At 39.6% G+C, this 27867-nt stretch overlaps 2 protein-coding genes across 3 annotated transcripts; both read left to right on the top strand.

Moving 5' to 3' along the window:
* Positions 1 to 21435, top strand: LOC311255923 (capZ-interacting protein). Its single transcript, XM_084350624.1, has 6 exons — positions 1 to 124; positions 13447 to 13533; positions 13631 to 13702; positions 14079 to 14147; positions 18541 to 18744; positions 19322 to 21435. Exons 1-6 carry the CDS (start codon positions 119 to 121, stop codon positions 19694 to 19696), a joined length of 813 nt encoding a protein of 270 aa, XP_084206750.1. The 5' UTR covers positions 1 to 118; the 3' UTR covers positions 19697 to 21435.
* A 725-nt stretch (positions 21436 to 22160) lies between these two features.
* On the top strand, positions 22161 to 27538 carry c15h3orf52 (chromosome 15 C3orf52 homolog). Of its 2 annotated transcripts, XM_084351004.1 has the most exons (9): positions 22161 to 22416; positions 22562 to 22627; positions 23714 to 23767; positions 24249 to 24326; positions 24583 to 24669; positions 24968 to 25115; positions 25287 to 25447; positions 26652 to 26722; positions 26824 to 27538. In XM_084351004.1, exons 2-9 carry the CDS (start codon positions 22574 to 22576, stop codon positions 27017 to 27019), a joined length of 849 nt encoding a protein of 282 aa, XP_084207130.1. In that variant the 5' UTR covers positions 22161 to 22416; positions 22562 to 22573; the 3' UTR covers positions 27020 to 27538. The 2 variants fall into 2 exon arrangements, with proteins under 2 accessions (XP_084207130.1, XP_084207129.1); XM_084351003.1 differs by having other exon boundaries at positions 22161 to 22627.
* Positions 27539 to 27867: the final 329 nt, after the last annotated feature.

Genomic DNA, 27867 nt, shown 5'->3' with positions numbered 1-27867 from the left:
TCCTCTCTGTCCGCGCTGCGCTCCTCACTCTCCTCACAACCAGCGGGCAGTTTGCTCCAAGAGGCCGAAAAGCAGAAAAAAAGAGCAGGAGGCGACGATCTCTGGCACATTCCCCAGGATGGAGGTAACATCATGAGACTCAGTCGTAGTTTTCTGTTGCAGCCTGTACTTTTTAGGCCACTTGAGCAGATGTTTTTGACATTTAATGCGGTGTTGTGGAGACATGCGTGGTTGAAATTAAAACATTACATCATGTGAGCTCAGGGACAGACTTTATAGTAGTTGTAATGGTCTGTGTGTTATTACTGTGATATTTCTGGAGGGACTTGGTCCTGTCTGTGCGGACATTTAAAAAATAATGATGTTGCATTTGTATCCTATGAAGTAGATGTGTTGGCTACTCATTACTATAAAAGTACTTAATGATCTCTACAGTATTTAGCTCTTAACTTTGATATGATATCTGATATATTACTAAAAATCACTTATGATAAACAATATATATATTATATTATGTGTATTATATAATGGACCAGATGCACGTGAAAGGATGACTGTACATCTCTTTCCTGAGGGTTCACACACACACACACACACACACACACACACACACACACACACACACACCTCAACATGTTGATTCACCAAATTCAGCAGGATTTTGCCTCTGGTACCTCTTTGACTCAGTGTTTTTGAGCTTCAGGCCAATATGATTTTAAAGTAGATTGTGGTAACGACTTCATAACAAGTAACCGCAGAGTGAGAGGAAGGAAATGTAGCTGACAGAACATCTGTCATGAGCCACAGTTTGTGCGCTCTGATAAAATGCGTTGAGTAAAAACAATAGTCTATTTTCTTTTCACTGTAAGCCTGCGCTTTGCTTTTAAGTCTGATTTCTCTGATTATCAGCAATTTCTCCAGGTTTTTCTCTTCTCAAAGGCTAACTAGCCCTTACACACTTTCGACGAAGCTAAAAAAAGAAACAGCTTGTTTCTTTGCTCATCCAAGTCCTTCCACACATGTTTTTCCTGCAGGGCTTGCTCGCAGGTTTGTGGCCTCCTCCCTGCAAAACAAGCAGACTTTTAACATAATTCTCAAGTATTTAACGTCATGTGGCGAATGGGAAGAGAAACGCCCATTTTTTCCCCACGGCACGCGAGGGAGCACATTAGTAATCCACCGCAGAACTACTCTTATATACTTATACCACTCAACCATAGTACTTAGACATGCTTTAGGCCAGTTCATCTTGGACTTAAGAACTTATTCTTCTGTCTCTGTTTTGGACTGCAACCAAATCTGGAAATGATAAATGAATGGTTAAAAAAAGGGATTTTCTTGGGTAAACATTTTTTTCTGGTCCCCAATAGTTACAATTTCAGTGCTAGCCGATCATTGAGATGGTGAAAGCAAGTTCAGCTGTTATTGAGGAGTTCAGCTTCTGAATGAAACCTCACAAACCAAACGGGCTCAGTTTTCAGTAGAAGCTATTAGTCAAGTCATTTAGAGGCTGATGACAATTAGCAGCGGTGCAGTTTAATTGTATACAGATGCTTACTTGCTGCTTCTTAAATAGCTGATCTTGATAAACAACTACTTAACTAAGACACCAGTACTAAAACCCTTGCCTCATGTCAAATGTGACACCTCCTTGGCAGCCACCATGAGTTTAAAGTCTTAAAACTTGAAGTTAAACCCATAAACAGCCCACACACTCCAGTCAGGTCCAGGTGTTGGATGTTTCAGACATCTGCCATCTGTCAGTGGTCTCATGCAAAGTCATTTGGGTCTGCACCCATTGATGACAGCCAAGCAATGCTTATATTGAGTTTTGTCACAACAACACAATAACTACAGCCCTTTTTGAGCTGGTTGTGCAATTTAGTGTAGCCGCTGTTGACAATATAATTTATGTTTTGCTTTAGATTTATGATTTGTCTCTTCCTGTTTGCTTAGAATTTTTTCCCAGTAAACAATCTGACACCTGAAAAGAATTTAAGCTAAATGGATCAGTTCTCCCAGATGTTCGCTGTCTGGAATAGTGTCGCTTTCCACAGCCGCTGCCTCAGTTGCTATTTTAGCGTGCTGCAATTTGCCTAAAGCACCTGTAAACAAGTGTTAAACTAGCCTGTAAAGTCAGTCTCGCGCTCACTGTCATTTAAAGCGTTTCAGCTTTGATGACGTCACATATTTGAACACATATTCACTGCTTAAATGCCGCTGTGTGTTTTCATCTTTAAGAAAGAGCTCTTCATGTTCGCAAACATTGATTTACATCTGCTGCCTCCAGCGAGCCTGAAGGGGAGATTAACGCATGGAAATTCTCAAGTTTTGTGTTTCCCGTGTTGGAACGAGAAGCTATGAAGTACACAAACTGGAAATTTTATGTGTGTGCGTGTGTATGTGTGCATGCACCTGAGGATTTGTACTGTGTGTGTGTTGGGCTAAGGGGTGGAGGTGGTGGTTTTCCTTTGATGGAAAAACAACACCACAGCTAGAGGAGTGAGTATTTGGGATTGCCTTGCCAACCATATGGTCTGCAGATTTATTATGTAATCCATAGTAAAGTTAAGAGACCAATAACACAGGCACTCAGTCTGTAACAGCCAGACGTTCGCTAATGAGTTAGTTTTTCCCCCTTTCCTTTACAACATTATGTCATTAAAATAGTGTCACATGATTATTATTATTATTATGAACACATACGTCTCCCCCTGTTACTTATTAGGGATTGATCAATAAGGTTTTTTCAGAGGCAGTTAATGGTAATCAATAAGACTGAATACAGATATCTGGAACAAGGCCTGCAACTAGAGTGAAGAAACCAGAAAATATTCACATGTAAGAAGCTGAAATCTGAGAATTTTAGCTATTTTTCTTTAAAAAATTACTCAAACCTATTAATTGATTATTAAACTAGTTGTCGATTAATGTAATGGTTGACAACTAATCGATTCATCATTCCAATTCTATTTTTTAACTGAATATTTTCTGTCAAAGTCTGAGGTACTTGTACTTTACTTGATGGTTCCATTTTCTGCTACGTTATACTTCCACCATACTACATTTTGGAGGCGAAAATGGCCCTTTTCACTCCACTGTATTTATACGATAACTTTAGTTACTAGTTACTCTGCAGATTCAGAGTATTGAGTGTTGATGGGCTCATGACATGTAACCAGTTAGATAGTGTTGTGGACGGGACATTGAGTGGTGACTACAGACAGAGAGAGGCGGTTATATCAGAGCCAAAGTGATATATTTTTTAAATTCATTTATTTAATCAGAACAAGACAAAAATCCCTACGGTTCAGATAATTGTATCGAATAATCAGTCACCTCTACTACTTATTCTCCAACTACTACTTGTTCTACCACCAGTTTAATGGTAACAAAAGACTGCTACTGTAGCATCCTTTGTAGCAACCACAGACTAAAAGCATCCGCTGGTATTATGTTCAGAGCTTGTCAGAACTGGACATTATCAGTGACAGATGCAGTCTGAAGTGTTTGCTGTACATTAAGCTGTATGTGTGTCAGTGCGGGATGAATGGTTCAGTCCGAACATTAAACAGACACCTAACTGAGCGTGAAGCTCAGAGGAATGTAAAGCATCAGCTTTGGAAAGCCTACGAAACTGTAGCCTGTTCTGCAAGTCATGGTGAAGTTATGGTTGGATTCCTGTTCAGGTCTTGCTACACAGTGGAGTGTATGCAAAGAGTGTAAATGCTTCCTGATTTCACAGCTTGTTCAAATGATTAAGTCCTGTGATTAAAGGGCTTCTGAGCCATGATAAGACAAGCTGGATGAAGAGCACATAGTGATGATCGGACAAACCACCAGCATCTCATGTGACTTTGAATTAGATTCCACTGATGCTTACTGTTGTGTTTTTTCAATAACATCCTACAAACCACATCAGCTTTCTCTGATACTTAACTGTCTTATGAAACCAGAGGTCTTAAGTGACAAAAGTGTTGTCATTGCAAAATCAGCCGGAAAAAAGAAGCAAACAGCAGGAAGTGCATCATTTTTGCAGAATCTACATATTTTCACTGTAGTTACTGCAATTTGTCTTCACTGTTTCGCAACATATTTAGTTTCCCCAGTGATAAAAGTGACAGTGTGAAAACTAGAACTAGTTTTGGGCAAAATTAACTGTTGCCATGTGAGTTAGGTTACACTTATCATAAATGTAACTTGAATTGTTTTGATAAGCTGGTCCAATATAGTTTACCCCATGTCCTATCAGCAGCCAGGCGAGGATGCAAATGCACAGTAAGAGTGAAGAAAGAGTGAGGTGATGTTAATCTCTGGTGCATACCAACGTTTAGCAGCTGTGATGTGTCCCAAAAGGTGCAATGCACTAATAAAAGATGAGGGGAAGAAGAACTGTGGTCGATGTGAACAATGCTTGCAAATGTTTTACAGTGTGGGAAATGAGTTTGACATCTTTGTCAGGCCTGAAGGATACGCACAAATTTTGAATGTCAAGAAAACGTTTTATATGACCTAATGACAGCTCAAACCACAGCACTGTTTACATTGAAAGTAGTGATTGTATCAGAGGGAACATTCACTTACAGAAGAGATGTTTGCTTAGATAATCAGCAGCTCACTGTCTTTGGAGAGTGAGCACGAACTTAACAACTCAATCATTTAAATTGTTTGCAGGAGATGTGTGATTGCCTCAAGTTAACCATAATCTTTTTGTCATGTGGGAATGTTTTACTCTCTGGTTTGTTGCTTTATTTAAATCTCTACATCTCATTCTCTTAATTGTGTGCAAGCCTGGCTCGTTTAAGGATATTTGCACCTTTACGACCAATCAAATGGTTCATAAAGCCTCACAATACCGTAGCTGCTTTAGCTGCTTTTCATTTGTAGAGTGGTTGTTGTTCTTTTCTTAAGCAATGTAATTATTTGCCACCCTGAAAATAAAGATAACGTGTGTTTCTCTGAGTTCTACTATCAGGAATGAGGTTGTCAGGCTCTGCCCTTCTGAGTCTCAGTCTGAAGCTGTGTGTGGGGCAGAGAGATAGCCGGGGTGGGAACCGCACAGAAGATAGAGAGGAGGACACTGTAATCCATAGAAGAAAAACACACATGCTGAAGTTATGTCATGGGTGGTTGCATGGATACTCTATCTAGAGAGCAATCCACACTGCACAACCTCTTTCCCAGTTTAGCTGTTCCAGACAAGTTTTTTGAGATCTGTCAGAAGCACCTTGAAGCAGGACATGATATTATCATCAAAGCTGGCTGCCTTAGTTGGCTTTACACTGTCTGACATCTGCAGACATCTGTAGATTGTCAAACATGTTGAATTTAGTCAGTATACAAACATAAGACACATGCAGATGGGTTTGGAGAACAGTGAGCAGGCAGAGGACGTGGAAACATCATCATGACTTTATAACTTACTTCCAAGTCTCCCTGTTGAACAGTTAACCCATACTGCCTGCACCTCAACCGTCCTTTTCTGCATCTGGCGCCCCGCCATGCTCTTTATTTCCTTTTTTGGCAGAAAGGAGTGCAAACATAATAAGTGCTTCAAGCTGCTTGTACTACACAAGTGCCATTTTTTCAAAGTCATGTTAGTATTATTACTTAAGGCAGCTAGATTATGAATAACTCTGATTCTGTAATTTGTGCTTGATCATTTAAAGCAACATTTTGTAAAAAAAATTTAACCCTAAAATAACAGCTTCAGAATGATTTTGATGGTAGTGTATCTTGTAATAGGGTGAATGGTGTCTCTGTCTGAGCCACTCTGCCCCCTATCACTATGTAACTTCAGTGAGAGGGTAGGATCACAGCATACAAGCTTACTTAAGTTTTCAACACATAACATTGTTTTGACGTAATGAGTTTTGTTTGTAGTTAGCACCTTCATTACGTCTGACAAATTGTTACAGACCTGGGATTTGTATTGATGACAGTGGTGTTGCACTCAGAAACTGGGGAGTGCCAAATAGCACAAAATGCCAATTTCTACATAATGTTTTTTTAATGTGTGCACTATTACATTGACAATTTGAGGAAAAACTGGGACAAATATTGAGATTACCTTAATACCTTAATTTGAAGACATCTGCTTGATGCTAGTTTGAGCATGTTATCAAGCCATTAATCTTTTGGAGGGACCAGGTGTACGATAGATGTCAAAAATCTAATTAAACTCAGTATCACAAAAGAGACAACTGAGACAAGTCCAAAGTAGGGATGGGACAATAAAGCATTTTATTGCAGATCACGATTAAAAACACTCACAGTAAGTTGATGATATCATGAATCACAATTCTGTTGGACAGAGTAAACATGAAATGAAATTTTCATATAGTCCCATGCCTTAACCACAGTGTCATCTGCATTAAACTTCATAACTAAAAAAAAAGCCGCTACAAAGGTTTGTACTTATATACTATATCCTAAATATTTCCAACAATGTTCAAACGGAAAACGGTTATTTTAAATTTGGTCGCCTTCTGGGACAAAGTCAAGAGAGTGAGGAAGGAAGATGGTGAACAAATGTAATGTGAATAAAACTTTAAAACACTAGGACCTGTGAACCTTTCTGCCTGAGACAGATAGATTTTCATCTGCAATTGCAGTTGTTTAACAACTCCCATGATCCCATTACTTACATCTTTTGTTTTGATTGAGAGACACTAAGCAGCAGAAGTTACATACTGTGCTTTTGAGATATTAAATTTAATAACTGTACACTACTTAGTCACTTTCCACCACTGAATCTATTCAGGCACTTCATCAAACCCCCTGTGTGAAGCATTTGACCTGCGACATATGTTGCCCTCCATTCCCATAATGGAATAAAATATTTGATCCTAAAGTATGCATGTCCCACATCTGCCATGGACGCCAAACCCTGTGACGCTGGATCCCTGCTAGAACTAAACAGCATCGTAGTTAGAGAAGGTGCCGCTCTCACTGAATGAAATCATCTCACATCTGTGCTGCTCAGCCCCTGCGATAACTAGCTGATCTACCATCCAGATGGTTTTTGTCTTCGTGATTGGTGGATCAGAGCGGATGAGAATACCAGAACACCACGTAGAATCCCTGACAGATGCTTGCATCCAAGTTTTCTTGCTTAGGCTCAAACATTTGAAGGAAGCGGGATGTGTGGGATGTTTACATTTTTTGATATCTTTTCTCATTCATCATTTACTCTCCATTTTAACACCGCCTTCTCATTGCACAACAGTTCAGATTATTTTAAGCAGGCCACTCTGGTTATCATATTGAAATATCACTGTGCATTCCATGAACAGGCCTGGCTCTGTCATCTGTTCTCAAACCGTCATAATTTGCCTGTCAAATTACAGTTAAATAGCATGTCTCAAAGGCATCAAAAAGGTCTGGGCTTGTTGGTTGTTGCATTAAAAAAAGAGATTTTTCGGTCGTGTTTTCTTTCTTGATTAAGACTTTATCAGCAGCTTTCTGTTCTCAGGTCACCTGGATTTATTTTCTTTCTCTCTGGATGCTTATTGTTGTATTTAATAGTAGTTTCTCCACCCTACAGTACTGGTCTGTGTCTACAGTGCCATTTCCATTGAGACAGAGGCAGCAATAGCTCTTGGATGAGTGTGTCTGTTTACCTCATTGCTTCAATTGAAGGCCTACTTCCACACATATAACGCATGTGAAAACACCCAAACACGGTGCCAGTGAGGGCAGTGGAAAAGTGAGATATTCAGATGAGGTCTGGTCCAAAAACACATCATGTTTTCCTGGAAAGGCAGCAAGCGAGAAGGTGCCTGTCTGCTCTCTCACCACTTAACAAGTGTAGGCAGCAGAGGGGATCTGCTCACTGTGGTGGTTTTCCCCGTGCAGAACATGCTGACTTGTGAAAACAAAGTCTGCACACTCAAACTGAAGCCATTACGCTTGGAGGGCTTATTGAACAAGATCTTGCTGAACAGCTGTGCTTTGGTGTGCTTTATTTATCTTCACTTTCACAGATTTGCACTGTGTGGGGCTCACCAGTGAGAGCTTATGAGGATTGAGAATGAACGCATTCCTAGAGAAGGGTTAAAGATCCTGAGCCAGACATCATCTTCATCAGCTCCATGGTAGATTACATGGCCTGTTGCTCTCTGACCGCCGCTCTTATATCAGGCAGATATGGGAGGATTTACTGAGACTAATATCATGTGCTTTTTCTCTCCTGCCTCTGGAAATTGAAATCACAGGAACGGACAAAAGGAGGCTTTGTCAGATCTGTTTCTCTCTGTGTTCTGTTTCCACATCTGCTGGTCATACAGTAAACCTCGTGTCTCTGTCCTCAGCCTGGAAATTAAGGCGCTGGTTGGGATTAACCTTTACTTATCCAAACACAGCTCACTGAGGACGTGCAACACTCCACTTCACATTTATACAGAAAACCACAGAGGGTGTTTCAGGTGTGGTCCTGTGCACTGTGTCAGCTCTATTAGGGGCCATTATGTTTAGCAACACTCGCTTTAATTACATCTCTAAAGAGTAGCATTCATGGGCGATATGGTGATAGATACCATAAGATGATAGAGAATTGTCAGTAACACTTTATTTGATGGGGTGTACATAACACTGACGTGACATTATCCATCATAACCTTGACTCTAGACTTGCACACAAAGGAGTCTATGAATGTTTAAGACTGTTGTCCTTAAGTGTCATTTGGTCAGTTATGTCACTTGTAATGTAAAGCTGACATTGACAAGATTTCTTTGTTATGATAACCTGACATTAACCAAGACAACATAACCATAAGTTATACAATACATCTATACATAAGTCATAGCAGACATAATTATAAAACTTAAAAGAACTATTGTCATGAAACTGTCGTGGGCTTGGTTTTAACATTGGCTGTCATGAGACTATTATAATTGCGTCATGACTATTTTTGGTTTCACCAGGTTGATGAAGAGGTGAAAGTACCAACGTGATTTCACTAACCACTAGCTGCTACTAAAATAGCGGACGACAGCTAGTTGTTTTTCAGAGGTGGCACAAGTACACACATTCTTTACTCTAGTAAAAGTACAGGTAATTGTGTTATAAAACACTCTTGGAAAAGTAGAAGTACTTGTTCAACTTCTTTGCTCAAGTATAAGTAAAAAAGTAAAGGCTCTGAAATGTACTCAAAGTATAGAGGTAAAAAGTATCCCTCTGAAGGATATTTCGACTGGCCATTTCTGGGCAAAGCCAACTGAACTTCACGTCATATAAATATAATTTAAAGTCTTAAAGGTAGAATCAGTAGGATTTGTCCGAGCTATTTGTAAAGGCACCAGAATAGTTGATTGTTGAGGCTAATTCCCAGGAAGGCAAATACCGACATTTTGGATGGTAAAGCGTCCTGTGCACAGCAGCAAATTGAGAAAATGAGAAAATCCAGGCAGATGGCTGTACTTTTACTTTGTTACTTCCCACCTCTGTTTATCTTGGTTAGCCGTGGAGCTAGCACTTGTATTTGCTGACTCAGCCCTGGAATGCCAAGAGCCAAACCCAGCAAGAAAACCACCTTGTTACTGTCGTCAAACTAACCGCTGTCAGCGTCAGAAGCTGTGTTCATTCCTGGTGTTGTGTGGAGCCTGTAGAGCTAGTTTTGTCACAATTTAGACAGATTATTCCAATATGATACAATTACTTTGGTATAATCAATTGGTAACAGTGACTACAGACTGCAGGCTGCTCATGGCACCTTGTGAACAGAGGCTCCATGAGTTTTTATTGAGGGAAAACAAACTAAGAAAGGATTTGTTTTAAGGCGTTGACACCGTAGTGATCTGTGCTGCAAATGAAGTGTTATCTGAGAATTTAACCACACCATGTTTTCCCAACTGGCCTGGGGATTCAAACTAGCAAATGATTTCATTTATGTTGTCATAAGGTCTCATTGTGCAACTGTTCTCCTGTATGCCAGTTTTTTCAGAAGAAGTAATTGACTTTTCATGCTATTAACTAACTAATATTTTTTAATAAAGACGCCATCAAGTCTCTACTGTATGTGTAAGTGTAAAGTAAGCAACATCTAAAGGAGTTTCCGGGGGAGTTCAGAAATAGCTTGTAAGGCTCGTTTCTGGAAAAACCTCAATCACATGGGTAAGGCACTGCTTTAAGTAGCTCTTTTTTTCATCGCTTCCTTGTTTAGACATGCTCAATCGCTCTGTATGCTAGATCACAGTATGTTTCAGATGTGGTCTAACATATCCAGGGACAGTCTCTCTTAGGAGCTGAGGGGTTACAGAGCAGAGCTCTGATCCAGGCTGCCTACACAGCTCTGGGGTTTTTTCCCAGGCCTAGAGCCCCAGAAATAGTTTGCCTGCTCTCTCCTGCAGTGAACCAAAGTTTCCCACTCTTCCACAGAGCTCGGGGTCCCAGCTGAGTTTACCATGTGCAGTACTGATAACCAACTGAAGGCCTTGGCTTGGCTTTGCTCACTGAAATAACATGACTCTTGTGTTATCTGAATGAAATAGTGAAATCATTTGAGTCCGCTTGCGTTGATACTTTCAATTTACTTTCAACAGGCAAATTAGCAAAATAAGACTTTGTTCAAGATTAGTATTCCTTTTTATATTATATATTTTTGCTTAAGGCTGATGACAGTGCCTCAGAGGAAGGTTCTCTAAACAGATAAAAAGCTTATAAAAAAATATGTATTCTCAAACGTGGACGTTTTAATGCTTGTAATACATTCCTATGACATTTTTTCTTTAAACATGAATAAAACCGCATTTATCACCATATATACTGTCCTCGAGGTAAATGTAGTTGAAGTCAGGGAGGTATTTGCATTGAGTCCGGCGTTATATTCTGTCTACATGAAGGAGCTCATTAAAGATAAGAGCTCGCTATGAAAGGACGTGTAGAAGGATGTTAATGGATCTGAAATGACTTCTTTTAAAACTAGAAAGTTGTTGAATAATTTATTCTGCTGAAGCTTTTTAAATCTTCATTCAGCTCTGACATTTTTCGTTAGTCACTGTAGCAAGTAACTGATTTTTTCTAAAATAATCAGAATATGTAAAATAAGTCTTATGGTCAACCTCAGTATATATGTAGAAATTAGATGTTTTTACTCAGAAATTACTTAAAAAATATTAAACCATGTGTCAGGAATAGAGGCAACTTACTGGAAAAAACAAAGAAAGGATTGATTGCATGTTTAAAGATTCCTCCTGTGTGTCATTTAAATAGTTAGACAATAAAACATTTAACTTTGATTTTCTCCACCCAAAACATCTGAGCAGCAATTTAATCAAACAAAGCCCTGCTTCCTCTGCCAGCGCTGTTGTGACTAGAGCTGCTGCTCTCTCTGAAGGAAGCATTTGTTTTCGAAGGACAGGAAAGAGTTAAACAATTAGAGGTTACAAAATAATGGTGTGGAGGGTGGGTGGTCCCTGATGATTACTATTTATCGCGGATGAGAAAAGAGAACTCAGGAAAAGGGCTGGGATGTGGATTAGGACACGGAGGCGGCGCAGAGAAGCGTTAACAGAGGCACTGCGGGGCCAACTGATGCTGTAATACGTTTGGGTGGAGAGAGCAAGGTGGTGAGGTCATGTTGAGAACAAGGGGGAAAAGGAAAATAAAGCTTGTGATTAAAGTGTGGAATGTGTGTGTCTGTGAAGCTTGGGAGATTCGTGTTTCCATGGCTCAAACTGTGCAGAGAGGGAGGGAACTGAGAGAGCACACACCCAGGAAATGTGACAGAACTGGCAGCTGTGAGGAGAGGCATGAGCTTTTTAGTGGTCAATAAAAGTAGGATGGAAATGAGATGTAGTATTACAGCTAGAAAGAGAAAGGGAGGAGTACCACAAGCAGAGCTCACGTTGTAAACAAACATCTCGACCCATTCATAGTCCAAATACTTGAAGTGTGTTGTTTTCAAGGCTTACATTCGTGCACATTCCAGCCTGCAGCCATCAGCCAACTTATCACTTAGGCCACAGATATGTGGAGTGAGTTAATGGTCATCAAAGGGCAGCGTGGAGGAGGGAAGTTTAGCAATCAGCTTGGGACTAGTGGGAGAGACTGAAAGTAAAGGGGCCAAGAACTGATAACAGTGTGAGGCTGCAAGGACAGGTCCCTCCTGTCACAGGCTGCAGCGTGATGTTGAACAGCTGTGGAGAGGGGGGGCTCACTTCCGGTCTTCTTACCCTCAAAATACGCTCCGTATCAGGAGAGATGAGTTCCTCCAAGGACGGCACTGAACAACACACTGGTGAAGTCGTCTTTTGGTTTGCACACTCACTCTCCCTGCTGTGTTTCTCAACCCGTCTACAAGGAAGTGAAATGTGTTCTTTATCTTAGAACATCTCCTGGCTCAGCTGCAAAATAGCTCTCTGCAGATGCCATGCTTAATGAGAATGCATTGTTCTTTTAGCTCGCCTTGCTCAGCAAGTCACCGCCCTAAATATCATTCAGTTGTTGTGCTTCATCTAAGAGGGAAAAGAGATGTCATGTGAATAACTTGTCATTCATTAAAACTGACATTCAGTTTCAAAGTTTTACATTTACAGGTGTAAACACTAACAAATAACCAGTTTTGACAAAGGTTCCAAGTTAGTAACAGATTTATGTAAAATCATTTTGCAACTAGCAATTATTTTAAATCTGCTTCAGTAAACGTTTTAAAAAATTGTGAAAAATGCTCATCACAGTTTGCCAGAGCCCAAAATGATGTCTTCAAATTGCTTCTTTCGTCCGACCGACCATCCAAAACCCAAAGACTCTTAATATACTATCATAGATGACATAGAAAAGCAACAAATCCTTACATTTAAGAAGCTGGAATTAGCACATTTGCTTGTCATGGGAAAATGAAAAGCAAATGTGGGTGAATCGATTATCAAAAAAGTCCTAGCTCAACCGTGGCAGCTTTTTTTCTAAGAATGCTATCTATTATCTCATCATCTAAACAGAGTTCAAGGTGGCGATGTCATAGTGCATGCTCAGCATGCAAGTACAAAAGTAAGGATGTTAAAGAACATGCTAACTTTGCATCGTAAGATACATGTGTGCATGTGTTTGTTAACTGATCTCTAATCTTTGATGTCTGTTTTGTCAGATAATTCAATACTTGATGATGAATAAATCATCCTCCATCAGTGCATTAACATTTCATAACCCATATGAGCAGAGGTTATGATAGTGCTCAGCTGAAGCTGTATTTCCCAAGAGAGCCACTCTGAATGTATGCACTTAAGCAGTTTGTATGAAGGAAGTGAAAAAGCAAAGTCATGCAAAGAACCCTTCAAATTAAGAGGTATTAACTGATCTCTTCTTATATATCACATATACCGTCTTAAGCAGTGATGCCATCAACTCATGAGAGGCATTAAAGAGTTTTAAATTGTGACAAACAAAATATAAAGACTGTTGATAACAAAGTATTTGTCAGCTGTTTCAATTAATATCTTTCTTTTCCAGGAGGATTCTCCATCCAAGCCATCTGTGGCTGAGCTGGCTGGAAGGTTCAAAGGTCACATTCTACCAATGCCCACCTCAAATGATGAGGTATTGTATTTATATCCTATATGTTAGAGTATCCTTACAAAATTATGCAAAACCAAATGAGGTACTTGCATATGATCACAGACCTTTTTCTTTGTAGCTGCCATTTCGAAGACGACCTCCGTGTTCCCTAAAGTTGAAAAATCAAAAAGAGGATAATGAAGACTCGGACGTAAGTAGATTTGTTCCGTGACTAACCAATGTGCTACAAATCTATCTTTGTGATATACAAAGGAGGTCTTCGACCAGGGAACAGACTGGGATTTGTTTAGGCCTACTGAACATCATTGCAACATCACAATATCAACACAGTAGATAGTGTACTGTTGCCAAATAGACAGTATTTCTATTTTCACCTTGTGCTTACAACACTGGGAAAGTTGTGTTTGTGATGCTGTTTTTTTTCCAGCTAACCGACCAAACAAACTGCACTATTTGCATTATGCTAAAAATGTCAGTGTTAACTTTCCATGTTTCAAAGTGGAGGTTGTGATGATTCTGTGAATTTGTCTTTTCATTAACTCCGCCCTGACTTTGTTCTTTTGCAGAAAAGTATCGTCTCCCCAAATCCCTTCAAAATCAAGATGAAGAACTCGCCCATCATTGAGAAACTTCAGGTAGATGCACCTCCCAACACTTAAAGGTTTTGTGGAGGAAATGGGAAACAAGTACCAGCCTCACCAATGATGCGCTGTTGGAGGATGTAGTCAGGGTTAGGTCATGTCACTTTGAAATGCAGTTAGTTACTGAATGCAAATGACATGGACATTTTGTGAATAGTAAAATAATCCATTAGTTCACAAAAAATGTAAATTCATCTGAATACTTTTGGAACACAAACATTAAATTAAAGCTGCAAGCAGCGATGAACGGGCCCTCGCCCCCCCACGTACGTTGGGCCATGGCGCCGTCGGAGGGCAGACGCAGAGGGCAAGTTTGTCCACTATGTGGCCCTAGAGCTCACCCATCAATTATATGTCATGTTGTAGTGTATGATTTGGAGAAAACAGCCTGTGAATGTCATGTAAATTGGATGATGTTTGTCGTCACAGCACATAGCTGAGCGAAAGATAGCGCCTCAGTAAGCTTCTGTCAGAAATGCATGTATGTGTTGTGTGAGAGAAAGTGTGTGTGTGTGTGTGTGTGTCTTTTGGTTTCACTTCTGTTTTGTTGTGCTTGCTTTTATTGTGTGAAGCTCTTTGTGCTACATTGTATTTGTATTAAATGTGCGATATAAATTACGTCTGATTGATTGATATCAGGCTGACCCACAACACAACGTAGCCACCTAGTGGACAGTTTGTGTCCAACACACACCACACATTGACATGGCCAAGCATTGAAAGTTCAGACTGTCATGCCCACCAGGAATAACGTAGGCAAAAGCTTTTCACAACTTTTCATCATCAAGGTATGAGGATGAGTCTTAGTGACTTTGAAGTCTGTGGCGTTAAATCTGTAGGGCAAGTTAATTAAAGTACGAGCCATGGAAATGGGTGGAAATGGCAGCAACATCTCAACTTTGAACCAAAATGGCAAACTTCCCGTTGGACTGAGGTTATGGGTCCAAGAGGCTTTTTTGTGCGTTTGGTCACGATACTTATGCGTGCCGAAATTCGTTAGTGTATGTGCATGTAGGAGGCGGGGCTTCAAGTTTGACAAAATGGCAGCTGTGAACCAAAGTGGCCGACTTCCTGTTGGACTGAGGGTTTCGGTGCCGAGGGGTATTTTGTGGGTCTGGTCATGATATATATGTATATCGGAGGCAAAAGCTTTTGACAAGGTGTCATCATCAAGGTCTGAAGATGATATTTAGTGAGTGTGAAGTCTGTGGCGTTAAATCTGTAGGACTAGTGAAATAAAGTATGAGGCGTAGAAATGAAAAAAACTTAATTGGAAAAGCCATAAGGGGGCGTTAGGGGGCGCTACTGAGCTAATGAGCTACGGGCCAAATCTGGTGACCCATGACTCATGCAGCCAGTGTAGTTACATGATCCCAACATGATTTTGAGTCAATTGATCACATGACCTGGAAGCTATTGCGCTAACATGCTAATATTTACATATAAAAATTTTAAAAAAAAATGTAGAGATGTAAAATGTAAAAACAAGAGGCGTATCTCATGCAGCCAGTGTAGTTACATGATCCCAACATGATTTTGAGTCAATTGATCACATGACCTGGAAGCTATTGAGCTAACATGCTAATATTTACATATAAAAAATAATAAAAAATATTTAGAGATGTAAAACGTAAAAACAAGAGGCGTATCTCATGCAGCCAGTGTAGTTACATGATCCCAACATGATTTTGAGTCAATTGATCACTTGACCTGGGAGCTATTGAGCTAACATGCTAATATTTACATATAAAAATTAATAAAAAAAAAAAAAATTAAAGCTGCAAACAACGATGAATGGGCCCTCGCAGTCAACGCGTGTCGGGGTGTGCTGCTGTCTGGGCGTGCTGCTTACCCGGCCCCATTGCCCAATTATTGTGTACACATGTCTTAACTGTCTGTGTTTGGATGGGCTTCTCCTGCCTGTAGTAAATAATGTACGCTGAAGTTCGAAGAACTCCCTGCAAACTAAGGTAAAACCTTCAACAGATGTCCTCAGGAGGGCATTGGCAATGAGTGTAGCAAGTTTTGTGTTAATCCGACCAACCGATGTGGAGATATAAAATACTTCAATTTAAAGAGCGCCATCTAGTGATCATCGGGCAAGATTTTGTACAGTGCTTTAGGGGCTCATGGGGAAGTAGTATCCTGAGTTTCATGTCATTCGGACGAACCAATGTGGAGATATACAACACTTCCTGTTTTGAACGAAATGTGCAGGAAGTTGTTATTTAATAAGTTGAGTATTCTTTGGAATATCAAAATTCTTTTAATAACTTTTTGTGAGAATGGTCCAGAGATGCTGTGTGCAAAGTTTGGAGTAAATCGGTGAAATTGCCTGAATAGCGAAAAAAACAGTGGGCGGATGTGGGTGTGGCCTATATCAGGAGATTCAGCACAATTCACTGAACGTGTGGATATGAGGTTTTTGAATGTGCGACAAAGTACGTGGGTTATTAGCCAAAATGCACTTTCCTTGATTATAGCGCCACCTAGTGATGGAAATTCACAATGACAACAGATTCTAAAATTTTTCGCCAGGTGTGACATATATTCCAAGTTTGGTGAGTTTTGGGGTATGTTCAGGCAGTGAAAAATGTGATCATTTGGGACAAAAAATGATCACTACAAAAACAACAGGGTCCTTGCAGGTTCCCTGCTCGGGCCCTAAAAATATTGCACCCTATGATAAAAATGGATGTAGCGACTCAAATCTGAGTTCCATTGTTATTTACCCAAGAAGAGGGAACAAAAGTAGGAGCCAAAATTAAATTGTTTATTTGTTTGTTGTTTATTAACTAGGTCTGTCTGCCTACAACAACAAAAATAGACAAAGTTGAATTATGCACAAGAAAAAACTACTAAAGTACACACAAACATTACCACAGTACTATGGCCGTAAACATCTCAAACCCTTCAATGCAAAGAATGAATTTTGCATATCCGGCATTAACAGTTGGTCGAATCACTGTACAACCAGCACTGGCACAAAGTACAGTTGTACTGTGTGTATTCCACGTGTCATGTGCTGTTTCCTTTGAGTAACTTTTTGTTGCTGCTCTTTTTGAATCAGAGGTCACATGGAGGGCTTTGCTCTTGTAGCACAGGAGGAGCGCTCAAAATGTTCATCTTCTATTTTCAGTGTAAATAAAAAGGAATAAAAACTCCACTATCATCGTCAAAGCACACAAACAGTAGTTAAGCCACGAATAACAAAACTAGCAACTTGGCAACCTGAAAGCAGCAATTTACTTCAAAAGATAGTAGAACGTGTCCAGTATATTCATACTAAAAAAAAAAAAGTTTCATTACAATTCAATGAATCCTCGTCAGTGTAACTAGAATCTAATTATACAAATGTAATCTGGACTGACTGTAGTTACTTTTTTTGTATTCTGAGCATGCCATTCAAATTGCATGTGTTACTACCCAAAACTGGATGAAGTATACAGGCTGAAGTTGTCAGGAGCTTTTTTTTAAAGTGAGGAGACTGTGAGATATTTGAAGCATTACTGCCACCCACTGTTCAGTTGACACTGGTGCCTGAGCTGCTCGTACGCTGAGAAAAAGGGGAAGGACTTGTCCCTGATGCTACAATCGGCTCAGATTAATGAGCTAAGTGGATAATGGGCCACACAGCCTCTGCTGCCTCTGTTAAGGCTTTAACGCCACACCATCGTTCATTTAGTTAGCAGTTCACACGGTGGGCAGCCATGGGACAAAAGGGCTGCCGCTTCTCCCTCTTCCTCTTCTCCCCGGTGCAGGTAGGGTACCATCCTCTAAACTTGAGCAGCGGTCGGGGGACGAACTTGTCTTTTTTGTACTTTAGATCTGAATGAGTGAATACAGCAGATGTTGTTTTTGTCTCTTAAAAGGTAATGTCAGGATGTACTGCCAGCAGGTGTTCATTCAAAGCAGGAAGGTGGCATGTACCAGCAGATTACTGTCCAATGTGTTTACCTGTATAATACTTATAATATTCTTTAAATGATATTTTTCAAACAAGATACACATTTGAAGTTATAATAAACCATGCTGTGTGACTAGATATACTATCATTTCTTGGTTTTTAATCATTATTTTAAAAACTGTTTTTAAAATAGGTTTTTAAATTACACGCCCATGATTAAAGTAGCATGACAATGTTTAATCTTTCCTTCACTAATTTATTATATTTCCTAATAGGCTGACTTTTATGTTGAATTAGCCTGGCTCCCTCTCAGAAACAATCTCTGTTTTTACTCTCATTTTAACTTTGTTGCATATCAATGCTGAAAATTTCTGTTTAAATAGATACAGCCCATTGTTTTACAGTAAATTTTTCATGAGAAAACAATGTACTGAAGAGATTATAGTGTTCAGGCTTCAGGATCTTCCTTCCCCCCTGCAGGCCAATCTTGCTCTGTCACCCACTGCTCTGCTGCCTTCACCCAAGAGTCCCGAGGTGAAGCTTCAGCCGGCACCCTTGTCCCCCACCACACCCAGCAGCCCGCTGAGCCCCACGCTGCGGCCCTCGCATCAGTCCAGTGAAGAGGAGGATGGCGTCAGCTTCAGCAACCCTCCTGAGGGCACACCACTGCCGAGCTTCAACAAGGTAAACATACGAAAGCTGCACATTAGCATGACAATCTCAAGGACAAATAGATCTAAGCTATTTCAGTTGGACTAGTTTTGTGATCATGTTGAAGAGTGTGACTTTCAGAGTGACACACTCTCCCTTAAATCATTACTTTTGCACAAGTTCTGAGTCATTCAATGATAAGCATGAGCTGCTGTCACATTGAAGTGTTTCTCACGCTATTCGCTGAGTGAGCTGTGACGTCAGAGCCGGGCACATGGTCCCCGTCCCCATTGACGTGTTTTCTCAGTGGGTGTTCTGCATCTTCTCCTTAAGCAGGCCTTGGATAAGCTGCAGCAAGATGCCCCTGTAGTGCATGAGAGCTGCTGCAAGGGGGATTGAAGATGTAATCCCCTTAGCCTAGTTAGAGTCTCTAGGTACCATTTTGTGCAGTGCTCTCACGCATATGCTAATTAAACTTGGACATTTACCAAAAGTCATTCTGACAAACAAATTAACTGATACTGAATATAGATTCTTTGCAGTTGCCTTGAATTTTTAAATGTTGTTTAAAAACATGATCTCAATTCTCTGCTGGTTCTCACCGAAACAGACTCGTGCACGGCTTTCATTCAAGAGGCGCCCGCCCACGAGACAGCACAGGAGGTCAGCTGGAGAGGAGGCTCTGTCCCCATGTGAACTGTGCAGCCCAAAAGAAAATGGGGACATGGACCAGGTTTTGGACAGCCCAGCAGAGGAAGCCGAATATGGACAGAAAGAAGCTGAAGGGAAGGACAGGGACTGTGAAAACACAGAGGATGACGTGTTTAAGTGTGACCAAGACAAAAGGAGAGATCCAGAGGAGGAGCAGGAAGCAGAACAACCCCACAGTTCAGAGACTGCCAAGCAGATAGAGGCTGATGCTGAGACAGAAGAGGGGCAGGAGGAGATGGGTCAGGAGGAACACAAAGGAAGAAATGAGCTGTGAATGTTTGTGTAAGAAAAATAATATACATATGAATAAGTTATTCTGTGCTTTTGTTCAGAGAACTCTTAAAAAATACTCAGTCCCTCTGCTGCCATCTCCTGGCCATCGATAGAACAGGTCTATAAACACTGGAGGGTCATGGGAAGCAGCTGTTCTCGACACATGGACACAAGCGTCACAGTTGATACTGTCTCCATTATCAGGCAGAGGACATTTGTGTCACGTTGTTCTGGTGTCTGCGTGACCAGACTCCTCTTTTTATGACAAATAGGATTATTTTTTTCTTTTCTGAGATTTGGCCAAGTCAAAGACATTGTTAAGAGTGCACTTCCATGTCAGAAGTCTCCATCACATGCACAGGACTTTGGAAATACTGAATACTGGGCTGGCAAAAGCAAAAATATATTATAAATATATTATTAGATTCACGTAGCAGATATATAATGTTCTGACAGCATAACAAATCACTTTAGGTTGAAATTTATGTAAATTGCTTATTTAGTTTTCTTTGGGTATATGTTTGTCTACTTCTCTGCTTGTCTTTTATTTTGTATTCTACAAAATTTCTAAATCACATAGCTACTGTGGAGGCTCGGGTCCTCTGACGTTATAAATGCACAGAAATGTAAAGAAAATAAACAGCCTCCTTCTTATGTAAGAAAAAAAGTTGAAATTACACGTGTTCTGGCGAATGCTTGTGTTGAAGGGATCGGGGTTGGTTTGGATTACTTTGAAATGTGGTCAGGTAGTGAATACGCATGACATGGCAATTATTTTAACATAATCCACCAGATTACAAAAAATAATGCAATCTAATTTGAAGATTTATTTTATTATTTTTGGATTTCCTTAAAATCAAACATTGCAAATATTGCACTTTATGCAAAAAATGAATGCAGCCACAAAATTCCCAAAATATTTTTATTCTTTTGTGATGAAACAGATGTTGTCCAATGACAACAATGATGATGATACCTAAGTGGTGAAGTCTCTGCTGATCACAGTTCTCCTGTAGACAGCCCAACTCCCCCTCACCCGCTGGATGAAAGAGCCCCGCGGGTTAATGTTACTCAGTTTGTTAATTCAGTGGCAGCTGATAAAACATTCATTTCTTATCTTTAATGACAGAGAGGCTGGAATATTTGTTCAAAACAGGATTAAGCATTTTGTTATGTTTGCCATAAAAAATGTGTCAGATGCTAATTTTAATCATGTGCACCTTGGTGGGTTTTTGATTATGTTGATTTTGCTTACTGCTTTTCATTTCCATGAAGTACACCACCTCTAATGAAATGGAGTGAAATAAAATGGTAATTCAGTCCAATCAGCAGACTAAAATCTTAAATATTGTTTTAATCATGGCAATGCTTTGATTTTTGGGGCGCAAGGGTGTTTGACAGTTAACTGTGTTTGTTGTAGTTTAAAATAATAACAGTAATAGTGTTCATTTATTTATGGTGCACTCTTATTGCACTTTTCTGTGTCGGAGGTCTTCTTTTACGAAGGAACGCACCACGGGCCCTGGACCTCCACTGACCCTAGAACCGCCCCTGCAGACTGGGATTGAATAACAGCATTACTGCACCTGTTCGTGTAGGACAAATTACACCTTGAAGATTTTTTTAAGTACATGGAGTCACGTTGTTTTCCACTGTAGCTTTTTAAATTTTCAGCCTGAACAGTGGTCTGATTAGAATAACTCAAAACACCTGTGTGCCTGCAGCTCCTTTAAAATCAAAAGCCAGAGGATATTCTTACAATCCTTGAACATATTAAAATATTTTAAATGACTCAGAGTATTACTTTGATATTGCTATGTACGTGTATAACCTGATCTTTTAGGACACAGTGCACCGTTTCCTGAGGGCATCACTAGCATGGTTTGAAAACCTAGTGAAGTTTTCCATAACACTGTAATTCACAGACTTTCACCTGTGACGTTTGTCGCCCTCTACTGGGGACCGTGTAGACCAGCAGCAACTAATAATGATAAAAATGTATTTTTGTGCCCTGCAGTTTGGAGGCTGCTTTATCTGAAAACTGCAACTTGCGTTAATGTGTACGTTATGTGTAGCCTAATTTGTGTGGGGGGGAAAAGCACTTTTAGTTTCATAATGCAAGAGCCCATGTTCATTTTTACTGTCAGTCTTTTCTCAACTGTTTTATACAGAATAAAGTTAAAAGCAGGTGCAGCAGCAGGTGACATGATAGGAGTTGAATGTTTCTTCCTGTGAAGGTATGCCTGTACTAAAGTAAGAAAACAACAGCCATTTGACTCATCATACACAGGCCATATGCTTTGCTTAAGTAAATATTAATCAACCATAAAATCCTCCAGACCTTCACCTGCGGGGAGAAAAGCTGGATCACGTGTACACTTCACATACCTGTGTGACAGTTAAATAAAAGTAGTAGGAGTAGTAGAAACAGGCGGTTTCCCTTATATTTCTCTTCATATCTCAACAGTTGTTCTGGTTTAAAATCGAAAGTAGAGCCACAGAAAATAAAAGTTACTTTCAAGGACCGGTTCTCGCCTCCTCCCCCACGGGTGATTTCCTTTCTTCTGTCTTGGCAACGCCTTCCCACGTCAGCTGTCGAAACTTGAAGTAACTCACCTGGCTGGAACAGGACGACGTAGGAAGAAGTCACTGTCCTCGTCCGGGAAACAGAAATCTTCCCACGGTCTGTCAGGGCTGAACTTGCTGTGTGACCTGCTGTTTGTGAGGAACTACGTTTTTTTTAAAACCGCATGTGAGACGTTTACGGTCCCGCGGAGTGTTGCTTCATTATTAAAAGTTATAACAGTACCAGGTACTTCCGGGTTAGGACAGACAGGCTGACAGTATTCAGTCCCACTTGTCGCAGGGAGTTGGAGACATGACCAGCATGGACATTCCGCCAGAGATCAGGAGGAATGGGAACGATGACCGGGTGAGTTAATGCGATCAATGAGTTTGTTTAGTGTCCTGCCCAGTGACAGTAAGAGTTACACTGTAATAGGCTAATAAAAATAATATATAACACAAAAAACACTTGTGATATTAATTAGAAATATGCTAGGTTATATATGGTTTGAATGTAGGCTAATACATTTATGTTTATTTCACAATTAACATTAGAACTGAAAACATTAGTAGATTAATCAATAAGTCGACTGACAGAGGCAATTACTTTGATAATCAATTGGGTGTTTGAATAATTTTTCAAGGAAAAATCCCATACAGTCTCTCTTTTCATCTTTTGTATGATTGTAAACTGTATATATGTGTGTGTGTACAGATATATATATATATATATATATATATATATATATATATATATATATATATATATATATATATATGTACACACACATACCGATCAGGCATAACATTATGACCACCTGCCTAATATTGTGAAGGTTCCACTTGTGCAGCCGAAACAGCTCTGACCTATCAAGACATGGACTTAAGACCTCTGAGGGTGTCCTGTGGAGTCTGGCACCAGGGAGTTTTATAGTGGATCCTCTGGGTCCTGTATGTTGGGGGTTGGGGCCTCCATGGATCAGACCTGCTCCAGCAGGTCTTACAAATGCTCGATCAGATTGGGATCTGGGAAATTTGGAGGCCCGGTCAACACCTTGGGCCCTTTATTGTGTTACTCGAGCTGTTCCTGAGCAGTGTTTGCGGTGTGTCAGGGCACATTGTCCTGCTGGGGGGCCACTGCCATTGGGTAGTGTAGTTGCGATGAGGGGGTGTACTTGGTCCACAACAGTGTTTGGATGGGTGGTGCGTGTCAAGTGGCATTCACATGAATGCCAGCACCCACGGTTTCCCAGCAGAACATCACATTGTGATGAGATGATCAATGTTATTCACGTCACCTTTCAGTGGTTTTAATGTTGTCGCTGACTGGTGTATTTACAGTGTGTATATATATATATATATATATATATATATATATACAGTATCTCACAAAAGTGAGCACACCCCTCACATTTTTGTAAATATTTTATTTTTTATAACTTTTTGAAAACAGACCAGCATGGACATTCCGCTAGAGACATTCAAGACGAATCGGAACGATGACCGGGTGAGTTAATGAGATCAATGAGAGTTTGTTTAGTGTCCTGCCCAGTTACAATAAGAGTAACACTGTAATAGGCTAATAAAAATAATATACAACACAAAAAACACGTGTGATAATAATTAGAAGTATGCTAGGTTATATATGGTTTGAATGTAGGCTAATACATTTATGTTTATTTCACAATTGATATTAGAGCTGAAAACATTAGTCCATTAATCAATAAGTCGACTGACAGAGGCAATTACTTTGATAATCAATTTGGTGTTTGAATAATTTTTCAAGGAAAAATCCCATACAGTCTCTCTTTTCATCTTTTATATGATTGTAAACTGTTTATTTATTTTTTAAGACAAATCAAGAAAAAATATGAGATGATTTGATAATGACAATAATCTTTAGTTGCTGCTCTATGTAACGTCAGTTTGCACAAACATTTCCTTTGTGGTGCTCATAGTAACATTTCCTAATATTTGCCCCGTCCCAGGTGGAAGCAGGTAATGCAGACAGTGTGGTCTGTGAAATCCCTGATGCAGCAGCAGAGAAAGATGTGTTGCTTGTGCAGGTGACTGAGTATCTTGTGTTTGGTTTTGTTCAGGTTTATCAGCTGTTTAAAAGATAAGAATGACACATTCTGTTCTCATGAATTTTACATTTCTGTGTAAAAGGCAAACACGAGCTCTTGTCTCTGTGGCAACGTTCTTCCCTGAAATGAATCATGAAAGTGAATGAATCAACATGCCGTCGTCTGGATGACGTATTCCATTTATAGTTAAGGAAGGAAAGTGACGTGTAGTATGTCTGCTCTGTCTTTTCGACAGACTAACGGTTGCAACGGGGAGACGGTACCTTCCATCCATGCAGCAGAAAATCAAAGGAATCAGGAAACGACAAACACTTGTCAAGAGGTATGAAGACTGTTTTTAACAAATGTTAGAAATGTGTTGTGTCTTTGGCATTTCCTCCTACACATAGGATAAAGGAAGTGTAACTTCCTATCACCATGTGATAACTCAATGAGGTTTTTTTTCCCATCCATCCCCTGGTTACTCTTCTTGTAACTTTGGATAGCTTTTTTTATGCTCTGTTCGTTATGAATTCTGTGTCATTCAATTAATACTCCACACAAAATCTATCTTAATATCAAACTTGAACCTTTATGGGCTGTAGCCATGTCTTGACAAAGCTATTTCTTTATGCTTCTAGAGCGCTGTGTGCAGGATAAAAAGAGAGCTGAATGAGGTCGTCTTGGAGTCCAAGAGTTCAAAGTGCAAAATCAGACTATGGATGATCATCCTCTTCATAATTTCGCTCATCACTACTGTGATTATAATTTCTCTGGCTGTGTGCTCAGGTAAGGTTTCATGATGAGAGGGAGTTCAGGTTTTTTTAATGACATCCACACTTTGTCCAATGAGCATTAAGAGTATGTGTAACAATGGAAAGCTAATGATAACAAAATGGTCCTATTTCATACAGCTGTTGTTCCACTGTTCCAGTTTTGACCAATTTTCCCTTTGAGCAGCAATGCACGAAGACCCGGATGAGAACTTTGATCCTTTGTTGTTTAAAGTTCCTGTGTACTTCAATGGGAGCTTCCAACTGCCCAATCTGGTCTTCACAGATGAACTTCTCACCCTTTCCTCCAATGAAAGCCAAACACTCGCCACGGGCTTTCAAGAAAAGGTTTGGCAAATTATGAACACCCTTTTTTTCAGTCAATATAAGTAAAATACATGTGCAGGTGAGGAAGTAACCCATTACAGGCTTATCTGAAAAACCAAAAACATACAGTACACTAACTCAATAAACAACTGGGGAAAGACACAGCGTTATGACAGTATGTACAGTAAGGCAATTAACAGTGTTGTATAAAGTACCCAAAAGTCCCAGTTGAATAAAAGGGATATTATTATATATATATATATTATAAGATATTATTAAAATATTACTTTCGTAAAAGTGAAAATTACCCATACTGATGATACTCAAGTAAAAGTCTTAAAGTTTCTGATATTTAATGTACTGAAGTATCAAAAGTAATTTCCTGGCAATCAATTTAAGTAGCAAAAGTAAATCATATGTGTATACTGTATACTATAGGTTGACCGATTATTCATTCATTTTTCTGATTAACAAAATCAGTGTTGTCTTTTTTAATCTGATTGCCAATAAAATTGATGAATTAAAAAAATGCACGTAACTTAAGTTAACAAGTAAATGTAAAAGTGCAACATTTACTCCAAAATGTAGTGGAGTGGGACTATAAAATAGCAGAAGAAGTAGAAGTACCTCATAATTGTACTTATGACAGTACTTGAGTAAATGTACTTAGTTCGCTAGCAATTAGCTCAGTGGTTATAGTGGAAATGAATAGTTATGTTATTAAGGCAATTTTTTTTACGGTATCTAACACATTTCATTGCAAGTAACCTCAATGTTCTTTACATTAACTGTATACATTACCAAGTGACATGTATACAGATGAGCATGATAAATAAAACACAAGAAAAAACAACAAAAACAAAATGTTCAAAAAATATTTAAAGGTGTATTAAGATTTGCTTCCAATTCGTTTAACTCACTTCCATAATCTCATTTCACACTTTAGTCTGACAGCTGTATTATTATGTTGATGTAAAATCCATTACCTCCAAGTGAAAACACCTTGTTAGCTGAGACAGTAATGCCACACAGTAAAGCCTCACAAAACAGAAACCTGTTCATAAAAGCTGCTGCTGAAAGCCATCTGTAGCTGGCACTGAAATGGAAAGCTGTAGGACCAGAATAGATCTAACAGTGACGTGAAAGAAGGTTTGTATCAACCAAAAACATTTCATTCTCATTCTCTCATTGTTTTTTTCTGCATGCCTCTTCCTGCCCCACCCAGCTCGCTGACCTCTACAGATCCTCCCCTGCTCTGGGACGGTATTTCTCTGAGGCTGAGATAAATGCTTTCAGGTAAACACACATCACACTTAGCGGTTCTGGGCCACATTTTTTGGGATTTAACCTTCTGTCCTTAGCACATTTCCCATGGAAAATGTTTGCTCTCCCCACAGAAACGGTTCAGTCATGGCTGACTACCAGCTGAAGTTTCTCATGCCTGAAGAAGGGCAGGATCAGCTGAGAAACTTCACTCTGAGCAGGGAGATGGTTTACAACGTGTTCAGACAGTTCCTATATGACCAGGAGCCAAATGAGTCAGAGCCAATGTACATAGATCCTGTTTCCCTAAAAATGTTTGTAAGACACTAGTGACACTGAGAGATTGAACTAATCTTACTTCAAGACACCGAGAAAACACCAAACTTCCTACAGCAAGGTGTGTGGTTATAGCATATGATTTGTCAGACTTGTGTGTGATTCTCCCATGAGTCTGTACTTTAGGCATATGATGCATCTTTCCCACAAGTCACACAAACCCATATGTAGGTCATATAGATGATCTTGTGTGTTCTCTTTAACTTATTTAAAATCAATCAACAGTGTGGGAAAATTTCAGGTGAAATGGACTTCTACCTGTTGTCAAACTGACAAGAAAATGCCAACAAAAAGCAGAGTATAAGACATATTTTTCATATTGTATTTGAGATTTTATTGTGTATTACTGTAATGTGCCTGCACATTTATGAAGTGTACAAGTATTGAGATTAATGTAAGTGCTTTAATTATTTATATACACTGACTTTCACTGTGATTCATGCATGACCTTTTGTACAAAACCTGTGTCGCAATACGTTTTTTTAATGGAAATACAAGTGTTTTATATTTGCAGATCTGTGTCATTACTGTTTTCCATCACCAAACATGATTTGCAAACCAAAACTGTGTCGCGCTCATAAATAATTTGCCTAGAGAGCAACAAACACTGTTTGAACTGAGAACTGTGCAGCCTGCTGGAGCAATAATTTTGTAATGGCCGTAACAAATTATATTCATAATCCATGTACAGTATATCACTAAATGCATCATATTTGTTTTGCATTTCTCTGAGGGTTTTTTATTTGACACGTACGTCACGGTTCAGTATGTGCCCTCATCAACCTGCTGTAGGCCTATTTCTAATCACCTTTGCAGTTGAACAGTAGAGGGAGTGCATGTCC

This window comes from Pagrus pagrus (genome assembly GCF_965226575.1).
Source record: "Pagrus pagrus genome assembly, chromosome: 4".
Classification (NCBI taxonomy): Eukaryota; Metazoa; Chordata; class Actinopteri; order Spariformes; family Sparidae; genus Pagrus; species Pagrus pagrus.
The sequence above is the reverse complement of the archived record's forward strand: the minus strand, read 5'-3'. Positions and strand labels throughout refer to the sequence as shown.